We start from the raw sequence: 24,336 nt of genomic DNA on the forward strand, positions 1-24,336 counted from the left end.
CAAAGATGTATTTTTCAACAGTGTTTCTTGATATAAGGAGATGATGATTAAGGACACAGATTTTGAAATCAGATGGAACAGAGTATAAATACTGACCTTACTATTGTGTGTCTATTTCACTTACGGATCAAGTTATTTAATGTCCCTGTGCCTCAGTTTCTCTCTCCGTTGTGAGAATTAAATGAGATAATACTACACAAACTGCTTAACACATAGGAAGCACTTAATAAATGAGAGATCTTTAAATATATATATTTGAAGATATTATATATAAAAGATATTATATGTACTATATGTATCTTATATATAAGATATGATATATATATTTATATATATGAAAGTTTGAAGACCACTCTTCAGTTGTTTCAATTGAGAAGGTAGCTTGAGCCTAGGAAGCTCAAGGTTACAGTGAGCTATGATTGCACCACTGCACTCTGGCCTGTGTAACAGAGAGAGACTCTGTCTCTTAAAAAAATAAAAAATTAAAGAGAGCATAAACTTGAATTCTTATGGTACTACATTGCAAATTACCATATCTCACAGACCGAAAATTAGCAGCCCTCTAAAAGATGAAGCACTTTACTTCTATATAGAGCTTTCCTGTGTCTGGAATCTCATGTTTCACATATGTCTTTGTTTGCAGTGTTTTCTAAAGATCAAACCCATGTCTCTCACATTTTCTCAAGCAAGCGATACCTGTCACTCCTATGGTGGCACCCTTCCTTCAGTGTTGAGCCAGAGTGAACAAGGTACTGGAATTATTTGAGAAACATGTTTTATTCTGATCTGGGGCAAGGTTAGTTTTAGGAGGCTATGAGGAATTAACATACAAAAATTCTTATTAAACTTCTTTTTTTATGGAACAGATAAAAAACTATCTTGATAGTTCGATAAACAAAAGATATTCATTGACATTTTTAGTATATCTTTAATTTGAATAAATCAAATGCTTTTTTAAAATCTCTTTCTAACAGACTTTATTACATCCTTGCTTCCGGATATGGAAGCTACTTTATGGATTGGTTTGCGCTGGACTGCCTATGAAAGGATAAACAAATGGACGGATAACAGAGAGCTGACATACAGTAACTTTCACCCATTATTGGTTAGTAGGAGACTGAGAATACCAGAAAATGTAAGTTTTTTTTAGTCAGTACTCTTTATACCTCTGTGAAAGACTTGAGTCTTTCATACATTTAAATGATCTGATCAAGGTAATTACCATATTCCTCACTTTAAAGATTTATCATTTCTCTGTAAAGATAACATTCAAAACTTCCTCTTCTATCTATCTTGAAATATATACTATAGTGTTCTTTGCAGAGATCATACTCTAATGATAAAGGAATTTGGTGCAACAGTGAAGGGCCCAAGCTCTGGTGTCAGATTGCCTGGGTTTGAATTCCAATTCAGCCATTTACTATGGCTTTGGAAGTTTACTTAACTTTTCTTAAGCCTCAATTTCTTATCTGCAAGCTCTAATACTGTTGTACTACCTCATAAGGTCAGCATAAGGAAAAAAAACCAAATAGCCATTATTAATTTTCCATTTCCTTCAAAGTCATTGGTACGTTTTGGTGTTTCCACTTTTCCTTATGACAATTTTGCTAATTGGCATTTTTCAAGAAAGTTGTCTATTTAATTTAGATTTTCAAATGTATTGAAGTAAAGTTGCTTATGGTATTTTAAAAATCTCCATTATCTTTGCTTGCATTTTTACTTTGCATTATTTACATTTTTACAGAAACAGATGCATGTTATTGGTTTTGTTCACTCTCTTTTCCACCCTCTACTCCTATTGCTTGACCTGTATTATGAATACTATTTCTGCCTTTTACTACCCCATTTTTCTTGGGGTTCTGTTTTTGTTCATTTTCCAATCTTCTATATGAAATTCAGTTCATGTTTCCTTTAAAAAAAGAGAATACATTTAATAATACACATTTGGCTCCACATAAAGTTCTACCCATACCTCTTTTTTTTGACATTTCTTGTTTTATTCTTTCCCATAATTATTTTCGTTCATTTTTGGTTTCCTATTTATTGAGTAGCATTTTTTTTTTGTCTGTATCTCCTGATATAAACTTACTTTTCTTATTTTTCGAAGTGCGATATGTTTGAAACACTCAGAAAAGTATAGGGATAATAGACAGAATAAATTTTCATATCTAATATTATCAATTGCGATCAGAAAATGAAATCTAGATACTTTTGTTTTAATATATGGAGATTTTTATAGTGACTAGTATAGAATCAAAGCTTTAAGATATATTCTATTATGTGGTACGCAGCTTATTGTTACAAAAAGTTTGTAAAAATCTAATAAGTTGAATCATGATGTTTTGCTTACTTACACTGTAGTCGAGTGTTAAATGTGACTGGAGGTGTTTCGTCTTATTTCTAACAGTTTATCTGTTTTAAAAATATGTTTATCAAGATTGCCACTATTTTGTTTTTTATAAAATTAATTACCCTTTATCCATGCTTTGAAAGTTTGTTAAGATTTTCTAAGAAATGTCATGGTCAGGTCCTTCATGGAATTCTTTTATAGGGGGACAAATTCAATCTAGAATCTAAACTTTTCTTGCTAGGATCTCCAGACCATTGTTACATGATTGCATCTATGTATTTACCTTTTTGTTTAGATTTTTGAGGAAGAGTCTCACTATCACTGTGCCCTAATTCTCAACCTCCAAAAATCACCGTTTATTGGGACATGGAATTTTACATCCTGCAGTGAACGCCACTTTGTGTCTCTCTGTCAGAAATATTCAGGTAACAATCATTATCTAGATAACTATGGTACTTTATGCTATTAGATATATACAGTCACTTACTATAGGGAGGGAAGGGAACATGGGTTGAAAAATTACCTATTGGGTACTGTGCTCACCACCTGTGTCTAATACACCATGTAACAATCCTATGCATGTACCCCCTGTATCTAAAATAAAAGCTGAAAAACTTTTTTAATACTATAAATGAATTTATATTAATTTACAATCATATGGCGTAAAATTTCAGCATGGCTAAATCCATATTGGCTTAGTGAGTCAGAGTTTATCAAATGGAATATGATTTTTTTAAAGGATCATTGCTATAATTTAATTAATTAATTAATTGTATCTGATGGAATTTGTTAATAGGAGTTATCCCATGATAGTAATTGAATTTTGTTCTTTTTTCTACTCTGGCATTTTTCAGATTTTACATTTTATTATGGGAAAAGGAGAAGAAAAAACTTCATATTTTTAATTGAGTGCAGTATTGAGCTTTAAGTCCACTAATAGTATTCACTGTTAAATTTAGTATTAAAAAATAAACAAGTGGGGATTTGAAACATTATAAAAAGATCACTGTGCCTTTCCATAATCCAAATAAAAGTAGAATGCATACTTAAAAGTAGAAATCATCCATATTTTGAAAAGTATATTTTTTAAAAAGTATTACATTATTTTTCATTGATCACAATGTGTTTTTAAGAAATGATCAAGAAAAAATTTTGTCATGTAATGAGAACTGTAAGCAGATATTTCATGTGCTTTGGTGGAATTTTTTTTGCTAAATTAATCTTTACCCATTTTTTCCATGTTTTTAACTAACTCCTTTATTAGCAAAGTACTACTGTAAAGCAATAATTCAAATACCTCCTCTTGCGGATGATTTCTTACATTTCTCCATGCTAGCTCTCCCAGGTGAAAACTTTGTAAGGGGATACTTAATACATTTACTTCCTTGTTGAAGCAGTTCAAACAAAAGAGGTATTTAGCACCAACACGACATGATAATGCAGGTTACATTTATTTGCAGATTTTCTCTTTTGTAAATCAGACAAACGAAACAGAATTTTGTTCTGAATGGCGTAAACCCGGGAGGCGGAGCTTGCAGCGAGCTGAGATCCGGCCACTGCACTCCAGCCTGGGCGACAGAGCGAGACTCCGTCTCAAAAAAAAAAAAAATAAAAAGAATTTTGTTCTGATTTTAGAAAATAAACGTTGCAGCTCACACATTTTACTTAAGATATACAGCAAGACATACCTAATTCTCTCACCCAAAATATAAAATAAATAGGTAAATAATATCTAAAGTAGATTCGTATGGGGAGAAATGTGAAAAAAATGTCCCATAACTTGCAGAGTGTGGGGAAGGGTTTGTTGTTGTTGTTTTCTTTTACATGCAGAAGTTAAAGGCAAACAGACCTTGCAGAATGCTTCAGAAACTGTAAAATATCTAAATAATCTATACAAAATAATCCCAAAGACTCTGACTTGGCATGGCGCTCGAAAGGAATGTCTGAAAAATAATATGCAGCTGGTGAGCATCACGGACCCTTACCAACAGGCGTTCCTCAGCGTGCAGGCGCTCCTCCACAACTCTTCCTTATGGATCGGACTCTTTAGTCAAGATGTAAGTTTTCAGTCCCAGCTGCCAGGACTGGGAGATGGAAAGCGACATTTTTTATTGTGCATAGCACCTCTCATAGCAGACTAAAACAAACAGGAGACCTGAAAATCTTACTCCAGTAAATTTCATGGAATATGTCAGGGTTTTTTTTATTTTGTTTTGAGACAAGGGCTCACTCACACTGTCGCCCAGGCTGGAGTACAATAGTGCGATCACACTTCACTACAGCCTTCACATCCCAGGCTCAAGCCATCCTCCCACCTCAGCCTCCTGAGTAGCTGGGACTGCAGGTACACACCACCATACCTGGATAATTTTTGTATTTTTTGTAAAGACAGAGTTTTGCCGTATTGCCCAAGCTGGTCTCAAAGGCCTAGACTCAAGCAGTCTGCCCACCTCGGCCTCCCAAAGTGCTGGGATTACCAGCATGAGCCATGGCACCTAGCAGCAATATGGGTTTTTAGAGACAATTATCTTTCCACTATTGAAAGATCTAGTACTTCATTGTTTAAATGAGGAAAAGATTCTAGTGGAGATATATATATATATATATATTTGAGCACTTCTTTTTATTAATTCTAGTCAAAGACTGAGCTAGAATCTGAAGCTGCCATATCTCTTCAGCCAACGAAAAGATAAGAGAAGAATTTAAAAATCAGATGTGGCTGGGTGTGTGGAAGCACTATGGATAGTTTTAAAGAGTCCTTTCCATCCCTTTCTCTTTTTTTCTTTTTCTTTTTCTTTTTTTTTTTTTTTTTATTGGAGACAGGTTCTTGTTCTGTCACCCAGACTGGAGTGCAGTAGTACAATCTCAGCTCACTGCAACCTCCGCCTCCAAGGTTCAAGCGATTCTCATGCTTCAGCCTCCTCAGTAGCTGGGATTACAGGCATGCACCAACATGCCCAGCTAATTTTTGTATTTTTAGTAGAGATGGGGTTTCACCATGTTGGCAAGGCTGGTCTTGAACTCTTTACTTCAAGTGATCCACCCGCCCCAGCCTCCCAAAGTGTTGGGATTAGAGGCGTGAAACACCGCACCCAGCTTCTATCTCTTTCAACATCAGCAGCACTGCTGGGCACCGTGGTGCACACCTGTAGTCCCAGTTACTCTGGATGCAAGAGGATCACTTGAGCCCAGGAGTTCAAATCCAGCCTGCACTACATAGCAAGACCCCAGTCTCTAAGAAGAAAAAATTCAGCAAAGTAAAATTAAGCAACTCTGAAAAGGAAGTTGAATAATGTTTTCCTCCATCTTAAGTGCTGATCCTAGATAGACTTCTCGGGCGCTTCTCATTCACTTCATAGCCCAACAAAGAATGCTAGTCTTGAGGCAGGAGAATTACTGGAACCGGGACCTAGGAGGCAGAAGTTGCAGTAAGCCGAGATCGTGCCACTGCACTCCAGCCTGGGCTACAGAGCAAGACTCTCTCTCAAAAAAAAAAAAAAAAAAGGATGCTAGTCTCCTACTAATTCCCATCACTAACCTCTGCGCATGTAGCACAAACTGGAATCGTTACACAGCTGAAGTTTTGGCTATAATTAAATCAGGGATTTTTAAATAAAGCTGTGGTATTCCTATTGGCATTATAGGCCACCTCTTTTCTCAGCCATGGTATATCCCAAAGTATACAGGGCTGTATATCTAGGGCTGCATGGAAAAAATGTGATTGAAGACTCAGAATTGAATTGAAGAATGGATGGAAAAACAAGAATTGTTATCAGAAGCTCAATTAAAAGTAGCGTTTAGGAATAGCTTAAAGAATAGTCTCTCTGAGTCACGGGGTATTCTAAAGTTAACCCAGTTCGGCCGGGCATGGTGACTCACGGCTGTAATCCCAGCACTTTGGGAGGCCAAAGCGGTCGGATCACTTGAGGTCAGGAGTTTGAGACCAGCCTGGCCAACATAGTGAATCCCTGTCTCTACTAAAAATACAAAAATTAGCTGGGTATTATGGCAGGCGTCTGTAATCCCAGCTACTCAGAAGGCTGAGGCAGGAGAATCACTTGAACCTGGGAGGTGGAAATTGCAGTGAGCCGAGATTGCACCATTGCATTCCAGCCTGGGCGACAGAGTGAGACTCCATCTCTAAATAAATAAATTAATTAAATAAATAATTAAATTAAATTAACCCAGATCAAGCCAGGAGATTGGGAAGCTGCTTACCCAGTCCTCACAGTCTCAACTGTTTAATAGCATTGCATTTACTTGCTTTATCTTCAGTGTTGGAAATTCTGTGAAATGCGTCATTGTGTCTGTTGTGAGGAAGCAATGAGTGATTACATTTCCTAGTTTCAGTCACCCCAAATCTTTTGAGACAAAAACAATATTGCAATGTAGAAAATTTGTCAGTAAATTAAAATAACAAAATTAAAGTCACCTGTAATCCCAGTACCTAAAAATAAACATGATTCAATATTTTGGTATGGATCTTTCAAGTTATTTTTCTATGTGTACCTATTTATTTTTTAGATAGCTGGAGTCAGACTATTTTGTAACTCCCCCCAACTTAATGATTTGGGTCTTACTTCTTATCCTATTTTCAACCTTTACCTATGGTTCTCTTTTCCCTTTCACCCTTAATTTTAACATATTCTGTGTAGCTGTTTAACTATATATCCTAATAGCTGCCTTAATTCCTTGAAAATTACAGGTTGTTAATAAATACTTTACATTGAAAGCAATGATAAGATACTGAAAGATTTTAAACAGAGTAGTAACGATATAAGACTTTATTTAAGTGGAATTTATTTTACTTTATTTAAGTAGAAGACACTGTGTGGAAGGCTGAGGAGGATGCAAGCAGCTGGAGAGAGGGAGAGCATTTATTTTTCTATAAATTCATGCAGGAAATGATGTTGGCCTTTACAGTGTCTGAGGGGAGGCAGCTCTGGGTTATGTAAAGTGCAGAGTGTGGCCATGCAGTGGGTCACTCAAGTACCCAGCTTGAAGAAGTAAAAATACATAGAATTAAAGGAAGTCAAGAAGGCTTGGAAACATGAACACAGGCATCCCAAGTTAATGGTAGGGCGGGGAGGACAGCAAGAACTGGGACATCTTAGTGAATGTCAGGGAGGAGCAGGGCGACCAAGTTCTCAATGAATGTCATGGGGAGTTTGCAGTGATACAAAGGAAGTAATCCTCAAAGGAAATAAAAGGAGATAAAATATCCACTACTCCTTTCTCACAGCCCCTGTGGTATCTGAGAATAGAATATCAAATAGCCTTCCTGTGGGTGCTGAAAGGAGATTATTCCCTTGGAAGAGCCAGATTTACGTATTTATTTAAGATTCAGGGGGTACATGTGCAGGTTTGTTACAATACATACAGCGTGGGATGCCGAGGCTTGGGCTTCAGTTGAACCTGTCACCCAAATAGTGAACACAGTACCCAATAGGTAGTTTTTCAACCCTTGCTCCACTCCCTCCCCACTTTTGGAGTCCCCAGACACTATCATTCCCATCTTTACGTCCATATGTACCCAATATTTAGCTCCCACTTATATAAGTGAGAACATGTGGTATTTGGTTTTCTGTTCCTGCATTAATTCACTTAGGATAATGTCCTCCAGCTACATCCATGTTGCTGTAAAGGACATGATTTTGTTCTTTTTTATGGCTGCACAGTATGCCATCATGTATATGTGCTACATTTTCTTTTTTTGTTTTTTTTTTGTTTTTTTTTTTGTTTTTTTTTTTTGTTTGTTTGTTTTTTTTTTTTTTTTTTTTTTGAGACGGAGTCTCGCTCTGTTGCCCGGGCTGGAGTGCAGTGGCCGGATCTCAGCTCACTGCAAGCTCCGCCTCCCGGGTTTATGCCATTCTCCTGCCTCAGCCTCCGAGTAGCTGGGACTACAGGCGCCCACCACCTCGCCCGGCTAGTTTTTTGTGTTTTTTAGTAGAGACGGGGTTTCACCGTGTTAGCCAGGATGGTCTCGATCTCCTGACCTCGTGATCCGCCCGTCTCGGCCTCCCAAAGTGCTGGGATTACAGGCTTGAGCCACCGCGCCCGGCCTGTGCTACATTTTCTTGATCCAATCCACTGTTGATGGGCATCTAGATTGATTCCACGTCTTTGCTGTTGTGAATAGTGCTATAATAAACATTTGAGCGCGAGTGTCTTTTGGCAGAACAATTTATTTTCCTTTGGGTGTATACCCAGCAATGGGATTGCTGGGTTGAATGGTAATTCTATTTTTGTTCTTTGGGAAATCTCCAAACTACTTTCCACAGGGGCTGAACTAATTTGTAATCCCACCAACAATGTGTGAGCATTCTAGCCAGAGTTAAATTAAGATCAATTAAGATCAAGAATTACTGAAAAGATGTTTATAGTCTTAATATTTTATATTCAATGAAAAGATAAAAGGTGTGGGATGATTTATTTAGATGGAATGGAAATTCCAAAGGATCAGGGACAGGGTTAGGTGGGGAGTGCCTCAAAGGGGAAGAAATGCAGGGCAGTATGGATGAGTGCAGGCAAAGTCGCGCGGCCTCCACACTGGAGGCCACAGTGGCTTAGGCCCTGACTGGGTTAGGGTTAGGGGCTAGGATTACAGCTGGAACTCTGGTCATGAACATTTCAGAATGAAGCAGCCAGTGGTGTTGAAGCTTGACTATATTGCTGTTTATGACTCACTAAGTGTGGCTTCGTTCAATATTTCAAATAAACTAGTGATGTAGATTGTCTTGGGACTCAGGAAAGCTTAGCTCAGTGGCTCTGTTAGGCCAGCACCAGACTCAGCAGTGGGTATGTAAGGCCCGGTGCTCTGGCAGCACCATGGGGAAGCTCAGATAGGCCTGTACCCCACAGTCCATCTCCTGTACCTAGATGGGTGGTCAGGACCTTGGGAGGGTGTAAAGGCAGATGTTCACAGACTTCTAGCACACAACAGAATCTAGTGAATGAAGATGCTTCTCTCCCCAACAAGTGTGAAAACAGAGGTGTGAGATCCACAGTGCCTGAGGACTTCAGAAGAAGGGAACCGCCAGCTCTCTGTGTGCCAGCTAGCCCCTAAGTTGTAGACTTTACACATTATCCCATTAATTCCAGCCCCACGAAGTTAAGTGTCACACTGGTTTCATTGATGGGGGATGGAAATTTGGAGATGTGGCACACAAAAGCTAGTAAAAGTGACTGAATCAGGATTCAGCACCCTGTGGGCTTAGCTCTGTAGCCCATATTCTTTCCACTACACCAGGTTGTCTCTGATCTAATCAGTAATCCTCATCCCATTTTAGTTTTCTGATTTCTGATAACCAGTGGATCCAATTATGTGTGAGACAGCATAGCATAATGGTTAGGACATAGACTGTAGGGATTGACAGCCTGGCAGAGAGGCCCAGCAGTGTGGTTTGTATTCGTGGGACTTTGCAAAGTTGTATACCTTTAGTTTCCTTGTCTTTAAAATGGAGATAATAATAGCACCTCCCTTATATAGTTGTTACAAGGATTAAGTAAGGCAATATTTATAAAGCATTTAGAACAATGCTTTTCATGTAGTAAATGGTATGTAAATGTGTGTTAAATATAAAAAAAAAAAAATCATTAGATTGACCATGGAAGTCAAAATAATACAAAGGGATAACATGAATATTGCCACTTGAAATGTATTTCTGCTCCTTACAGGATGAACTCAACTTTGGTTGGTCAGATGGGAAACGTCTTCATTTTAGTCGCTGGGCTGAAACTAATGGGCAACTTGAAGACTGTGTAATATTAGACACTGATGGATTCTGGAAAACAGCTGATTGCAATGACAATCAACCAGGTGCTATTTGCTACTATTCAGGAAGTATGTGAATTTCATATATTTAAATTCTTAAATTACTAACAGTCTCATAAGTGGTAAAATTTCTGAGGAGTGGTTTTGTAAAATCTGGTTTTGGAATTGTGAAGAAATTATAGTCATGTCTTTTTATAGGAACATTTGTGAAAATTTGTATTCAAGCAGAATTATATATTAAATATATTATTATTAATGGGTTATTTTAGGTATGTTTTATTTTTACGTCAGCTGACAATGGGGATTAACACTTTAAAGTCCCATTGTTACTCTACCTCTTTCTGCATACATTTATACTTGTAGAAAGCTTACACTTGTGAGAATTCTTTTATGATTCATAATATCACAACTAACATTTTTATGAGTCACTCTTAAGATTCAGTTGGTTGTGGCCAGGTGCGGTGGCTCACACCTGTAATCCCAGCACTTTGGGAGGCTGAGGCAAGTGGATCACGAGGTCAGGAGTTCAAGATCAGCCTGGCCAAGATGGTGAAACCCCCTGTCTACTAAAAATACAAAAAATTAGCCAGGCATGGTGGCACACACCTGTAATCCCAGCTATTCCAGAGGCTGAGGCAGAGAATTGCTTAAACCTGGAGGGGCAGAGGTTGCAGTGAGCCAAGATCGCACCACTGCACTCCAGCCTGGGCGACAGAACGAGACTCTGTCTCAAAAAAAAAAAAAAAAGATTCAGTTGTTTGTAAGTAACAGCAACCACCTCAAGCTAGCTTAAAACAAGGGGAAATTCAGGATCCCCAAAACGGGGATAGAGCTGAACCTATAACTGGAGATGAGTTGAGACAATTTCTAAATTTCACTTTGTAAATCCTTAGAGAAAATCTCATGAACTTAGCCTGAGTCAGGTGTGCAATCTCTAGCCCAGTCAGAGGAAAGTGTTTTTACAACTGTCAAGGTCACATTTGTGGGTTTGTGGTAGAAAGAATACACTGCTTCATGGACAGAGGGACTTATTGTGATCCAGGAGAGATACTGAGTGATCTCTGCCACATATTAAATCAGTTTAATTTATTTGAGTGGACTATGTTTATATTTGTATCTTTGTGAATGTATGGCCTTTTCAGAAAATGGAAAAAGATCATAATCAGATACTGTAGATGTCAGATTTTAAATATTATTTCTGTTTGACTTGGTTAAAGCAATAACTTATTTAGAACATCAAGTGTTTCATTTAAATGTTCCTTTAAAATTAATAGTATCCGTAGACAGAAACTTGAAAATGAATTCTCAAAGTTATAGTTAGGTGACTTTTAATAATGAATATGTTTGTACAGTATCTCTAGGGGTGGTCTCTTGTACTTGACATTTGGTAATGCAGGAAGACAGAAATTGCATTTAACCTAATAGCACCTCACTTTTTACATTCTTCCACTCCACAGCAGGGGTAAGAAAATTGTGTCAAGTAATTTCCTTCCTATAGAAAGTTGGCTTTTTGTGTGCTGTATCTGAGTATAAAGAGACAGGCTTCACTAGGGTATTACTTCTTGGCTTCCTGAATATTTCCTACAAATCAAGCCTAATGATTGCAAACAGGATTTAACATTTATATCTCAAATTAGAATTCTTACCATTAACTCTTTTTCTAGATGAGACTGAAAAAGAGTTCAAACCAGTTGACAGTGTTAAATGTCCATCTCCTGTTCTAAATACTCCATGGATACCATTTCAGAACTGTTGCTACAATTTCATAATAACAAAGAATAGGCATATGGCAACAACACTGGATGAAGTTCATTCTAAATGCCAGAAACTGAGTAAGTATTATATTAGTCCATTCTCACATTGCTATAAGGACATACCCAAGACTGGGTAATTAATAAAGAAAAAGAGGTTTAATGGCCTCACAGTTCCACATGGCTGGGGAGGCCTCACAATCATGGCAGAAGGTGAAGGAGAAGCAAAGATATGTTTACATGGCAGCAGGCAAGAGAGCATGTGCAGGGGAACTGCCCTTTATAAAACCATCAGATCTCGTGAGACTTACTATCATGAAAACAGCACGGTAAATACCCACCCTCATGATTCAGTTACCTCCCACCGAGTCCCTCCCATGACACTTGGGGATTATGGGAGCTGCAATTCAACATGAGATTTGGATGGGGACACAGCCAAACCGTATCAAGTATATTATACTGTCATTACTTATTGTTTTTGCTAATTAAAAAAAAATTTTCTGTGTTATAAATATTTCTAATTAGCACTAGTAACTAGATGTCAAAAATATTCATCTCCTAATATCTACATTATCAGTGACAAAGTATTAAAATTTGTGTTAATTAAAATGGAAAGTATAGGCATAACTCCTTTCTTTACTCATCCATTCAAGAACTAGTCTATGTTTGTAAGGAAAGTGAGTTCTCCTTTAAAAGGAAAAGAAATGGGCTAGGCACATTGGCTCATGCCTGTAATCCAAATTCTTTGGGAGGCTGAAGTGGGAGGATTGTTTGATGCCAGGCATTCAAGATCAGCCTGGGCAACATAGTAAGACTTTTTCTCTGCAAAAAATTAAAAGCATGATGGCACATGCCTGTAGCTCTAGCGACTTGGGAGGCTAAGGAGGGAGGATGGTTGAGCCCAAGAGGTTGAAGCTGCAGTGAGCTGTGATTGCACCAGCTGCACTCCAGCCTGGATGACAGGAGACCCTATCTCCAAAAAAAAGGAAGGGGGAAAGAAATGGCACACAAGAGAGCAGAGAACTGGACATTAAATCAAGCTAGACTATGAGGAAGTGAAAATAGGTTAGTTGGAGCAGTCAAAAGCTTAGACACACCACAAAGCAGCAGCTAAGCTTAAAGATGTGCACATTTCACACTTTCAGTTCTCAAGAGTCTTCAGATAATACCTATGATATCCACTAAGGATCTGTGACTTCCAAATGATGGAACTGTTGGAACCAATGAAACAATGAACTTAGTGAAAGTTGCTATAGAAAATATCAAACCATTATTTCCCAAAGCATACTCTATATAACGTTAGTCTTGAGAGATGTTCTGCAAAAAATCCTTAGAATAAGGTTGAAAAAAATAACCAACACAAAAGAAAAAGATTGAGAAACACTAGACACCATAGCTTCCTGTTGGACATTAACAAATGTACATTAACATATACCTTAAGAAATACTGGCATAAATAAATGAGTTTAACTTTGTTTAAACCAATGTTTGCAAACTTTTTTAAATCCATGTAGATCTTTTCTGGAACCTTCTTGTTAATTTTGTGAGGAACACCCTTTGGGAAATATTAAGCCTTTTAACCCTCATACTGATAACTAAGGAAAAGGAAGATCTGTCGTATAGGTCAGCAGTCCCCAACCTTTCTGGCACTGACAGGGAGGGGTGGATGGTTTCAGGATGAAACTGTTCCACCTCAGATCATCAGACCTTAGTTAGATTCTCATAAGGAGTGTGCAAGCTAGATCCCTCACATGCGTAGTTCACAAGACGGTTTGCGCTCCTCTGTCAATCTAATGCCACTCTGCTCTAACAGGAGGCAGAACTCAAGCGGTGATGCTTGCTTGCCTGCTGCTCACCTCCTGCTGTACGGCCCAGTTCCTAACAGGCCTGATTCCTAACAGTACCAGTCTATGGCCCGGGGGTTGGGGACCCCTGTTATAGTTCATCTAAGAGGTTTTAATTATTATAGAGTAATCTTTGACAGTCTATCATTACTATGGGTGGATTTATACCAACTGAAAATTACCTTTAAATAGGGGAAAGTGAAGTGAATCAATGTTTTAAATTCTCTACTCAGCTACTAGTTTTCCATTATACCATAAGACCAAATTTAACATCAAACATTTGAAAACTCCTTAACCTGTTAGTACAATGGCATAATTTTATTTTACATATCTTTCTAATTGTCCAATATTGTTTAAGTTTTGAAGTATATTAAAGTGAGAATTAAAATGTTTTAAACCTATCAAAGTGTTCTAGATAAGTATTAAAATTATTGATCATTTTTTATTTAACAGATCCAAAATCACAAATTCTGAGTATTCGAGATGAAAAGGAGAATAACTTTGTTCTTGAGCAACTTCTCTACTTCAATTATATGGCTTCATGGGTCATGTTAGGAATAACTTATGAAAGTAAGTTGTAAATCTGCCAGTTTTCTCTATTTGTTTTTGTACTTCATTATAACATAATTATCAAGCCATAGTTCTTCAAAGTACATGTCTATCAATACATGAAAGTATAATTACATACTTAACATAACTTACATAAATACCAAGACAGTTTTTGTGTCTCTGCTCTGCCATTAACATACCTTTATCTTTGAGTTTAAAGTTAAATGGTGGAAAATAATTTTCTGAATTAGTTTGTTCCCACACTCCTATAAAGAACTACCTGAAACTGGGTAATTTATGAAGAAAAGAGCTTTGAGTCACAGTTCTGCAGGCTGTACAGAAAGCATGGCTGGGAAGCCTCAGGAAACTTACAATCCTGTCAGAGGCAAATGGGAAACAAGCAGATTTTACTATAATGGAGCAGGACAGAGAGTGAAGGAGGAGGTGCTACACACTTTTGAACAACCAGATCTCATGAGAGCTCACTCACTATCAAGAGAACAGCAAGGGGGAAATTTGCCTCCATGATCCAATCACCTCCCACCAGGCCCCTCCTCCAACACTGAAGATCATAATTCAACATGAGATTTGGATGAGGACACAGAGCCAAACCATATCAATTTTCTTTTATCACCCTTTCCTCTAGCAATTCAAGACTTATCACTCAAGACTAACTAAAAATGATCACCATCCCATATAAATCTTCAATACTTACTTTATGTTTCCGCTGACTATGTGAGATGAGCAGAGAACAGAATCACTCTTCTATTAGTGTTGCACCTTTGGGTTTGTAACCCTGACTTGGGTTATATTGGCTCACATATGATAAGCGTTAGAAAAATGAGACACATGGCCAGGTGTAATGCCTCACGCCTGTAATCCCAGCACTTTGGGAGACCGAGGCGGGTGGATCACCAGAGGTCAGGAATTTGCCACCGTCTCTATTAAAAATACAAAAATTAGCCAGGCGTGGTGACATGTGCATAGCTACTTGGGAAGCTGAGGCAGGAGAATCACTTGAACCCGGGAGGCAGAGGTTGCAGTGAGCCAAGATCGTGCCACTGCACTCCGGCCAGGGCAACAGTGCAAGACTCAAGACTCTGTCTCAAAAAATTAAAAAATGAAAAGAAAAGAAAAATGAGATACATGGTCTGACAATGGGATCGAATATTTGGAATGTGGACTAAATACCACAAATTCAAAATATGATTGATATGAATTTTTTTAAAACAGAGTCTAATATAGAGGAAACAAGACCAATTTAGAAAGATGCTCAGAAATGTCCCGAAAATCATAGACATTTTGGAATTAGGAAAACCTTTCCATGACCATAGAGCATCAAAAGCATACATTTACTCTAAAGAGGGTTTGATAAGGGGCACAGGACAATGATAACCAGGGGTAGGGAAGGAAAAGAAGCTAAATTACTCAAATCTGCCTGTTTTAAAAATAGGCTTCTCCTTTGCTGTCTAACCCATCTATTTCTTGGGGTTACCACTGTTTTCCTGAAATGTTTATGGTTTGCAGAAGGGTTAATGAAAATTAAACTACCAAGCAATAAAGACTTAGTTTACCAGGTGAGGATAAGTTCATCATAGTAGGACTTAGTTGGCCCAAGCCTTTTCTCTAATGACCCTTAACTACCCTTGAATTAAAATGGAGAGAAACTAGCTGGAAAATTCTGAGGCTTCACCTGAAAGTGACTGAAGAAACAATGGTCTTGTATTGAGCAATGGAGACCACACCCAGGACAGAGATTGAAATTGTACCCTTTGATATACGTTGTAGTTATATTATCAGAAACAACTGAAAATGTGTTATATATTCTGAAAAAGCAAATTTAGATCAGAAGACTCCCTTATTGTTTTGTTTTATCTTCTTTTATAAAATGTTTGAGTAATAAAACTTCTATTAAAATATACAGACATATACGTATAGAAAGACATTTCAGGCAAATGGCAAATTTGGTTTGAATCTCATCCTTACTGACTTAATTTACATCTGTAAGTTACTGTTTTGGGTTACTTTGATATACTTATAAAATATTTAATTTATTTGGCTCCTATACAAGGAATTCTGTTTTTTAAAGCAGTTTTGGCTTTTCAATAGCAGGGCCATGAATAGAAATCACTGTAAGTCACTGTTTTTGGTTACATTGATATACTTATAGAATATTTAATTGTATTTGGCACCTACACAAAGAATTTTGTTTTTTTGAAACATTTTTGACTTTTCAATAGCAGGGCCATGAGTAGAAATTTCTATGAGAAGCCACAGTATGTCCACTGAGAGATACATTAAGCCAAGTGAAAAAAGTTGACTTTTTCTTAAAGCAACTTTAGAAATCTACCATTGCACATCATATTGGTCAGAAAATTGATAACTGTGAAGTTTGGGAGAGGGGAAGAGGAACTGGTAGGCATGAGATGATATAAAGCAGCAAACAATAACCAAACTGTGTGTGCAGTGCTTCTAATGTGTCATTGCTGCAGGCAGATGTTTAGGGGTCTTGCCTTGGGAGGTGGTAATCAGTGAAAATCAGAAATAACCAGGACAACATTGAATATGTGTAGGTAGTGATGGCATCAATCTTTATACCAATTTATAATTGTAATAGGCCTAGTACCCTGTTTTTAAGCTTTATTGCAACCATCACTAGCCTAAAAAGAAACACAATACCCATTAGCATCCCCTCCCTGTCTCCCAGTCCTCGGCAACCACTGATCTACTTGCTATCTCTACAGAGTACCTGAATGTAAAATTCTGGACATTTTATATAAATGAGATCATACAATGTGTGCTTTTTGCGTGTGACTGGCTTTTTTCATTAGCATAAAGATTTCAAGGTTTATCCATATTGTAGCGTGTATCAGTACATTATTCCTTTTTATAACTGAATAAAATTCCATTCTATGGATATAATACATTTTATTTATCCGTGTATCAGTTGATGGACATTTAGGTAAAACAACGTAGATTTTAAATCATTTTTAGTTAGTATGTATAATGCTTCTCTGAACATTCACATACAAGTTTTTGCATGGACATATGTTTCCATTTATCTTGGGTAAACCCCTAGGAATGGAATTGCTGCATCTTTTGTTTAACCCTTTGAAGAACTACCAGGTTGTTTTCCAAACCAGCTATACCATTTTCCATTCCCAGTATATGAGAGTACTGATTTCTCCATATCGATGCCAACGTTTGTGTGTTTTTCATTATAGCCATCCAAGTGAGTGTGAAATGATATCTCACTGGGATTTTAATTTCATTTCCCTAATGGCTAATGATATTAAGCATCTTTTCATGTGCTTATTGGATATTTGTATATCACATTTGGGGAAATCCCTATTCAGAGTTTTTGCTCATTTTTTAAATTGAGTCTTTTTATTGAGGTGTGAGAATTCTTTATATATTATGGATATAAGTCTTTTATCCAGTAAATAATTTGCAAATATTTTCTCCCATGATTTGACTTATACCACAAAAGTGTTTTTCTTTTTTTTTTTCTTCTTTTTTTACTGTACTTTAAGTTTTGGGGTACACGTGTAGAACATGCAGTTTTGTTACATAGGTATACACGTGCCATGGTGGTTTGCTGCATCTAGCAACATGTCACCTACATTAAGTATTTCTCCTAATGTTATCCCTCCCCAACCCCCCACCCCCTGACAGGCCCAGTGTGTGATGTTCCCCCCGGCCCTGTGTCCATGTGTTCTCATTGTTCAACTCCAACTTATGAGTGAGAACATGTGGTGTTTGCTTTTCTGTTCCTGTGTTAGTTTGCTGAGATTGATGGTTTCTAGCTTCGTCCATGTCCCTGAAAAGGACATGAACTCATCCATTTTTATGGCTGCATAGTATTCCATGGTGTATATTTCTTTATCCAGTCTATCAGTGATGGACATTTTGGTTGGTTACAAGTCTTTGCTATTGTGAATAGTGCCACAATAAACATATGCGTGTATACATCTTTATAGTGGAATGATTTATAATCCTTTGGGTATATACCCAGTAATGGGATTGCTGGGTCAAATGGTATTTCTAGTTCTAGATCCTTGAGGAATTGCCACACTGTCTTCCACAATGGTTGAACTAATTTACACTCCCACCAACAGTGTAAAAGTGTTCCTATTTCTCCACATCCTCTCCAGCACCTGTTGTTTCCTGACTTTTTAATGATTGCCATTCTAACTGGCATGAGATGGTATCTCATTGTGGTTTTGATTTGCATTTCTCTAATGACCAGTGATGATGAGCATTTTTTCATGTGTCTGTTGGCTGCATAAACGTCTTCTCTTGAGAAGTATCTGTTCATATCCTTCGCCCACTTTTTGATGGGGTTGTTTGTCTTTTCTTGTAAATTTGTTGAAGTTCCTTGCAGATTCTGGATATTAGCCCTTTGTCAGATAGGTAGACTGCAGAAATTTTCTCTCATTTTGTATGTTGCCTGTTCACTCCGATGATAATTTCTTTTGCTGTGCAGAAGCTCTTTAGTTTAATTAGATCCCATTTGTCAATTTTGGCTTTTGTTGCCATTGCTTTTGGTGTTTTAGTCATGAAGTCTTTGCCCATGCCTATGTCCTGAATGGTATTGCCCAGGTTTTCTTCTGGGATTTTTATGGTCATAGGTCTTACATTTAAGTCTTTGATCCATCTTGAGTTGATTTTTGTATAAGATGTAAGGAAGGGGGGTCCAGTTTCAGTTTTCTGTGAATGGCTAGCCAGTTTTCCCAACACCATTTATTAAATAGGGAATATTTTACCCATTGCTTGTTTGTGTCAGATTTGTCAAAGATCAGATGGTTGTAGATGTGTGGTGTTATTTCTGAGGGCTCTCTGTTCTGTTCCATTGGTCTATGTATCTGTTTTGGTACCAGTACCATGCTGTTTTGGTTACTGTAGCCTCGTAGTAAGTTTGAAGTCAGGTAGCGTGATGCCTGCAGCTTTGTTCTTCTTGCCCAGGGTTGTCTTGGCTATGCAGGCTCTTTTTTGGTTCCATATGAAGTTTAAAGTAGTTTTTTCCAATTCTGTGAAGAAAGTCAGTGCTGGCTTCATGGGGATAGCATTGAATCTATAAATTACTTTGGGCAGTATGGCCATTTTCATGATATTGATTCTTCCTATCCATGAGCATGGAATGTTTTTCCATTTGTTTGTGTCCTCTTTTATTTCCTTGAGCCGTGGTTTGTAGTTCTCCTTGAAGAGGTCCTTCACATCCCTTGTAAGCTGGATTCCTAGGTATTTTATTCTGTTTGTAGCAATTGTGAATGGGAGTTCACTCACGATTTGGCTCTCTGTTTGTCTGTTATTGGTGTACAGGAATGCTTGTGATTTTTGCACATTGATTTTGTATCTTGAGACTTTGCTGAAGTTGCTTATCAGCTTAAGGAGATATTGGGCTGAGGTGATGGGGTTTTCTAAATATACAATCATGTCATCTGCAAACAGAGACAATTTGACTTCCTCTCTTCCTATTTGAATGCCCTTCATTTCTTTCTTTTGCCTGATTACCCTGGCCAGAACTTCCAATACTATGTTGAATAGGAGTGGTTAGCGAGGGCACCCTTGTCTTGTGCCAGTTTTCAAAGGGAATGCTTCCAGTTTTTGCCCATTCAGTATGATATTGGCTGTGGGCTTGTCATGAACAGCTCTAATTATTTTGAGATACGTCCCATCAATACCTAGTTTATTGAGAGGTTTTAGCATGAAGGGCTGTTGAATTTTGTCGAAGGCCTTTACTGCAACTATTGAGGTAATCATGTAATTTTTGTCATTGGTTCTGTTTATGTGATGGATTATGTTTATTGATTTGCATATATTGAACCAGCCTTGCATCCCAGGTATGAAGCCAACTTGATCCTGGTGGATAAGCTTTTTGATGTGCTGCTGGGTTCGGTTTGGCAGCATTTTGTTGAGGATTTTTGCCTCGATGTTCATCAGGGATATTGTCCTGAAGTTTTCTTTTTTTGTTGTGTCTCTAACAGGTTTTGGTATTAGGATGAAGCTGGCCTTATAAAATGAGTTAGGGAGGAGTCCCTCTTTTTCTATTGTTTGGAATAGTTTTGGAAGGAATGGTACCAGCTCCTCTTTGTACCTCTGGTAGAATTCTGCTGTGAATCTGCCTGGTCGTAGACTTGTTTCAGTTGGTAGGCTATTACTGCCTCAATTTCAGAACTTGTTATTGGTTTATTCAGGGATTCGACTTCTTCCTGGTTTAGTCTTGGGAGGGTGTATGTGTCCAGGAATTTATCCATTTCTTCTAGGTTTTCTAGTTTATTTGTGTAGAGGTATTTATAAGTATTCTCTGGTGGTAGTTTGTATTTCTGTGGGGTCCGTGGTGATATCCCCTTTTATCATTTTTTATTACGTCTATTTGATTCTTCCCTCTTTTCTTCTTTATTAGTCTTGCTAGTGGTCTATTTTGTTGATCTTTTCAAAAAACCAACTCCTGGATTCATTGATTTTTTTGAAGGGTTTTTTATGTCTCTGTCTCCTTCAGTTCTGCTCTGATCTTAGTTATTTCTTGTCTTCTGCTAGCTTTTGAATTTGTTTGCTGTTGCTGCTCTACTTCTTTTAACTTTGATGTTAGAGTGTTAATTTTAGATCTTTCCTGCTTTCTCTTGTGGGCATTTAGTGCTATAAATTTCCCTCTGTACACTGCTTTAAATGTGTCCCAGAGATTCTGGTACGTTGTGTCTTCATTCTCATTGGTTTCAAACAACATCTTTATTTCTGCCCTCATTTCGTTATTTACCCCATAGTCATTCAGGAGCAATTTGTTCAGTTTCCATGTAGTTGTGTGGTTCTGAGTGAATTTCTTAATCCTGAGTTCTAATTTGATTGCACTGTGGTATGAGAGACTGTTATGGTTTCTGTTTTTTTGCTTTTGCTGAGGAGTGTTTTACTTCCAATTATGTGGCCAATTTTAGAAAAAGTGTGATGAGGTGCTGAGAAGAATGTATATTCTGTTGATTTGGGGTGGAGAGTTCTGTAGATGGCTATTAGGTCTGCTTGGTCCAGAGCTGCATTCAAGTCCTGAATATCCTCGTTAACTCCCTGTCTCCTTGATCTGTCTAATATTGACAGTGGGGTGTTAAAATCTCCCACTATTATTGTGTCGGAGCCCAAGTCTCTTTGTAGGTCTCTATGAACTTGCTTTATGAATCTGGGTGCTCCTGTATAGGGTGCATATATATTTAGGATGGTTAGCTCTTCTTGCTGCATTGATCCTTTTGCCATTATGTAATGGCCTTCTTTGTCTCTTTTGATCTTTGTTGGTTTAAAGTCTGTTTTATCAGAGATTAGGATTGCAACTCCAGCTTTTCTTTGCTTTCCATTTGCTTGGTAAATATTCCTCCATCCCTTTATTTTGAGCCTATGTGTGTCTTTACCCGTGAGATGGGTCTCCTGACTACAGCACACTGATGGGTCTTGACTCTTTATCCAATTTGCCAGTCTGTGTCTTTTAACTGAGGGCATTTAGCCCCTTTACATTTAAGGTTAATATTGTTATGTGTGAATTTGATCCTGTCATTATGATTTTAGCTGGTGGTTTTGCCTGTTAGTTGATGCAGTTTCTTCATAGTGTCAATGTTCTTTACAGTTTGGTATGTATTGCAGTGGCTGGTACCAGTTTTTCCTTTCCATATTTAGTGCTTCTTTCAGGAGCTCTTGTAAGGCAGGCCGAGTGGTGACAAAATCTCTTAGCATTTGCTTGTCTGTAAAGGATTTCATTTCTCCTTCACTTATGAAGCTTAGTTGGCTGGATATGAAATTGTGGGTTGAGAATTCTTTTCTTTAGGAATGTTGAATATTGGCCCCCACTCTCTTCTGGCTTGTAGGGTTTCTGCAGAGGGATCCACTGTTAGTCTGATGGGCTTCCCTTTGTGAGTAACCTGACCTTTCTTTCTGGCTGCCCTTAACATTTTTTCCTTCATTTCAACCTTGGTGAATCTGACGATTATGTCTCTTGGGGTTGCTCCTCTCGAGGAGTATCTTTGTGATGTTCTCTGTATTTCCTGAATTTGAATGTTAGCCTGTCTTGGTGGGTTGGGGACGTTCTCCTGGATAATATCCTAAACATTGTTTTCCAACTTGGTTCCATTCTCTCCGTCACTTTCAGGTACAACAGTCAAATGTAGATTTGGTCTTTTCACATAGTCCCATATTTCTTGGAGGCTTTGTTCATTCCTTTTTATTCTTTTTTCTTTAATCTTGTCTTCTCTATTTCATTAAGTTGATCTTCAATCTCTGATATCCTTTCTTTCACTTGATCAATTCAGCTATTGATACTTGTGTATGCTTCATGAAGTTCTCGTGCTGTGTTTTTCAGCTCCATCAGGTCATTTATGTTCTTCTCTACAGAGGTTATTCTAGTTAGCAATTCATCTAACCTTTTTCAAGGTTCTTAGCTTCCTTGCATTGAGTTAAGTTAGAACATGCTCCTTTATCTCAGAGGAATTTGTTATTACCCACCTTCTGAAGCCTACTTCTGTCAATTCGTCAAACTCTTTCTCCATCCAGTTTTGTTCGCTTGCTGACAAACAGTTGTGATCCTTTGGAGGAGAAGCAGCGTTCTGGTTTTTGGAATCTTAGCCTTTTTGCATTGGTTTCTCCCCATCTTTGTGGATTTATCTACCTTCGTTCTTTGATGTTGGTGACCTTCGGATGGGGCCTTTGAATGGACGTGCTATTCATTTCTCTTTGTTAGTTGTCCTTCTAACAGGCCCCTCTGCTGCCAGTCTGCTGGAGTTTGCTGGATATCCACTCCAGACCCTGTTTGCCTGGGTATCACCAGTGGAGGCTGCAAAACAGCAAAGATTGCTGCCTGTTCTTTCCTCTGGAAGCTTGTTCCCAGAGGGGCACCTGCCTGATGCCAGCCAGAGGTCTCCTGTATGAAGTGTTTGTTGGCCCCTACTGGGAGGTATCTCCCAGTCAGGATACACGGGGGTCAGGGACCCACTTGAGGAGGCTGTCTGACCCTTAGCAGAGCTCGAAGGCTGTGCTGGGAGGTCCGCTGCTCTCTTCAGGGCCGTCAGGCAGGGACATTTAAGTCTGCTATAAGTCCCTGACTGGGGCTGCTGCCTTTTTTTCAAAGACACCCTGCCCAGAGAGGAGAAATCTGGCAGTCTGGCCACAGCAGCCTTGCTGAGCTGCAGGGGGCTCCACCCACTTCGAACTTCCCAGCAGGTTTGTTTACACCAGGAGCATAAAACTGCCTACTCAAGCCTCAGCAATGGCGGATGCCCCTCCGCCAACCAAGCTCTAGTGTCCCAGGTCCATCGCAGACTGCTGCTGTGCTGGCAGCGAGAATTTCAAGCCAGTGGATCTTAGTTTCCTGGGCTCCATAGGGGTGGGACCCACCGAGCCAAACCACTTGGCTACCTGGCTTCAGCACCCCTTTCCAGGGGGGTGAACAGTTCTGTCTTGCTGGCATTGCAGGCACCACTGGGCTATGGGAAAAACAGAACTCCTGCAGCTAGTTGGGTGTCTTCCCAAATGGCTGCCCAGTTTTGTGCTTGAAACCCAGGACCCTGGTGGGGTAGGCACCAGAGGGAATCTCCTGGTTTGCCGTTATGAAGACCGTGGGACAAGCGCAGTATCTGTGCCAGAGTTCCTCAGGCCCAGTCCCTCGTGGCTTCCCTTGGGTAGGGGAGAAAATTCCCCAACCCCTTGCACTTCCCAGGTGAGGCATTGCCCCACTCTGCTTTGGCTCACCCTCCATGGGCTGCACCCACTGTCCAACCAGTCCCAGTAAGATGAACCCGGTATCTCAGTTGGGAATGCAGAAATCATCCGCCTTCTGCATCAATCTTGCTGGGAGGTGCAGACTGCAGTTGTTCTTATTTGGCCATCTTGCCAGCAATCCATCACAAAAGTGTTTTTCTTTTGTCATTTGTGCATGTGTAAGAAGGCTTTGCTTACCCCAAGGTTATGAGGACTTACTCCTATGTTTTCTTTATTTTTTTTGAGACAGACTTTTGCTCTTGTCACCAAAGCTGAAGTGGTGCAGTGGCGTGATCTCGGCTTACTGCAACCTCCGCCTCCTAGGTTCAAGCAGTTCTCC

General features: G+C 38.7%; 1 protein-coding gene across 3 annotated transcripts in view; it reads left to right on the top strand.

Annotated features, from left to right (window-relative positions):
- Nucleotides 1-24,336, top strand: part of LY75 (lymphocyte antigen 75) — a 98,092-nt gene that overhangs the window by 54,606 nt on the left and 19,150 nt on the right. For all 3 annotated transcript variants that reach the window (XM_030916295.1, XM_030916297.1, XM_030916296.1), the window contains exons 22-28: nt 644-749; nt 975-1,135; nt 2,646-2,775; nt 4,181-4,407; nt 10,028-10,193; nt 11,789-11,956; nt 14,172-14,288. In XM_030916295.1, the coding sequence (XP_030772155.1) occupies nt 644-749; nt 975-1,135; nt 2,646-2,775; nt 4,181-4,407; nt 10,028-10,193; nt 11,789-11,956; nt 14,172-14,288 (1,075 nt within the window). The remainder of the gene's footprint in view (nt 1-643; nt 750-974; nt 1,136-2,645; nt 2,776-4,180; nt 4,408-10,027; nt 10,194-11,788; nt 11,957-14,171; nt 14,289-24,336) is intronic.

The sequence above is a fragment of the Rhinopithecus roxellana genome, chromosome 14 (assembly GCF_007565055.1).
Source record: "Rhinopithecus roxellana isolate Shanxi Qingling chromosome 14, ASM756505v1, whole genome shotgun sequence".
In the NCBI taxonomy this organism is placed as follows: domain Eukaryota; kingdom Metazoa; phylum Chordata; class Mammalia; order Primates; family Cercopithecidae; genus Rhinopithecus; species Rhinopithecus roxellana.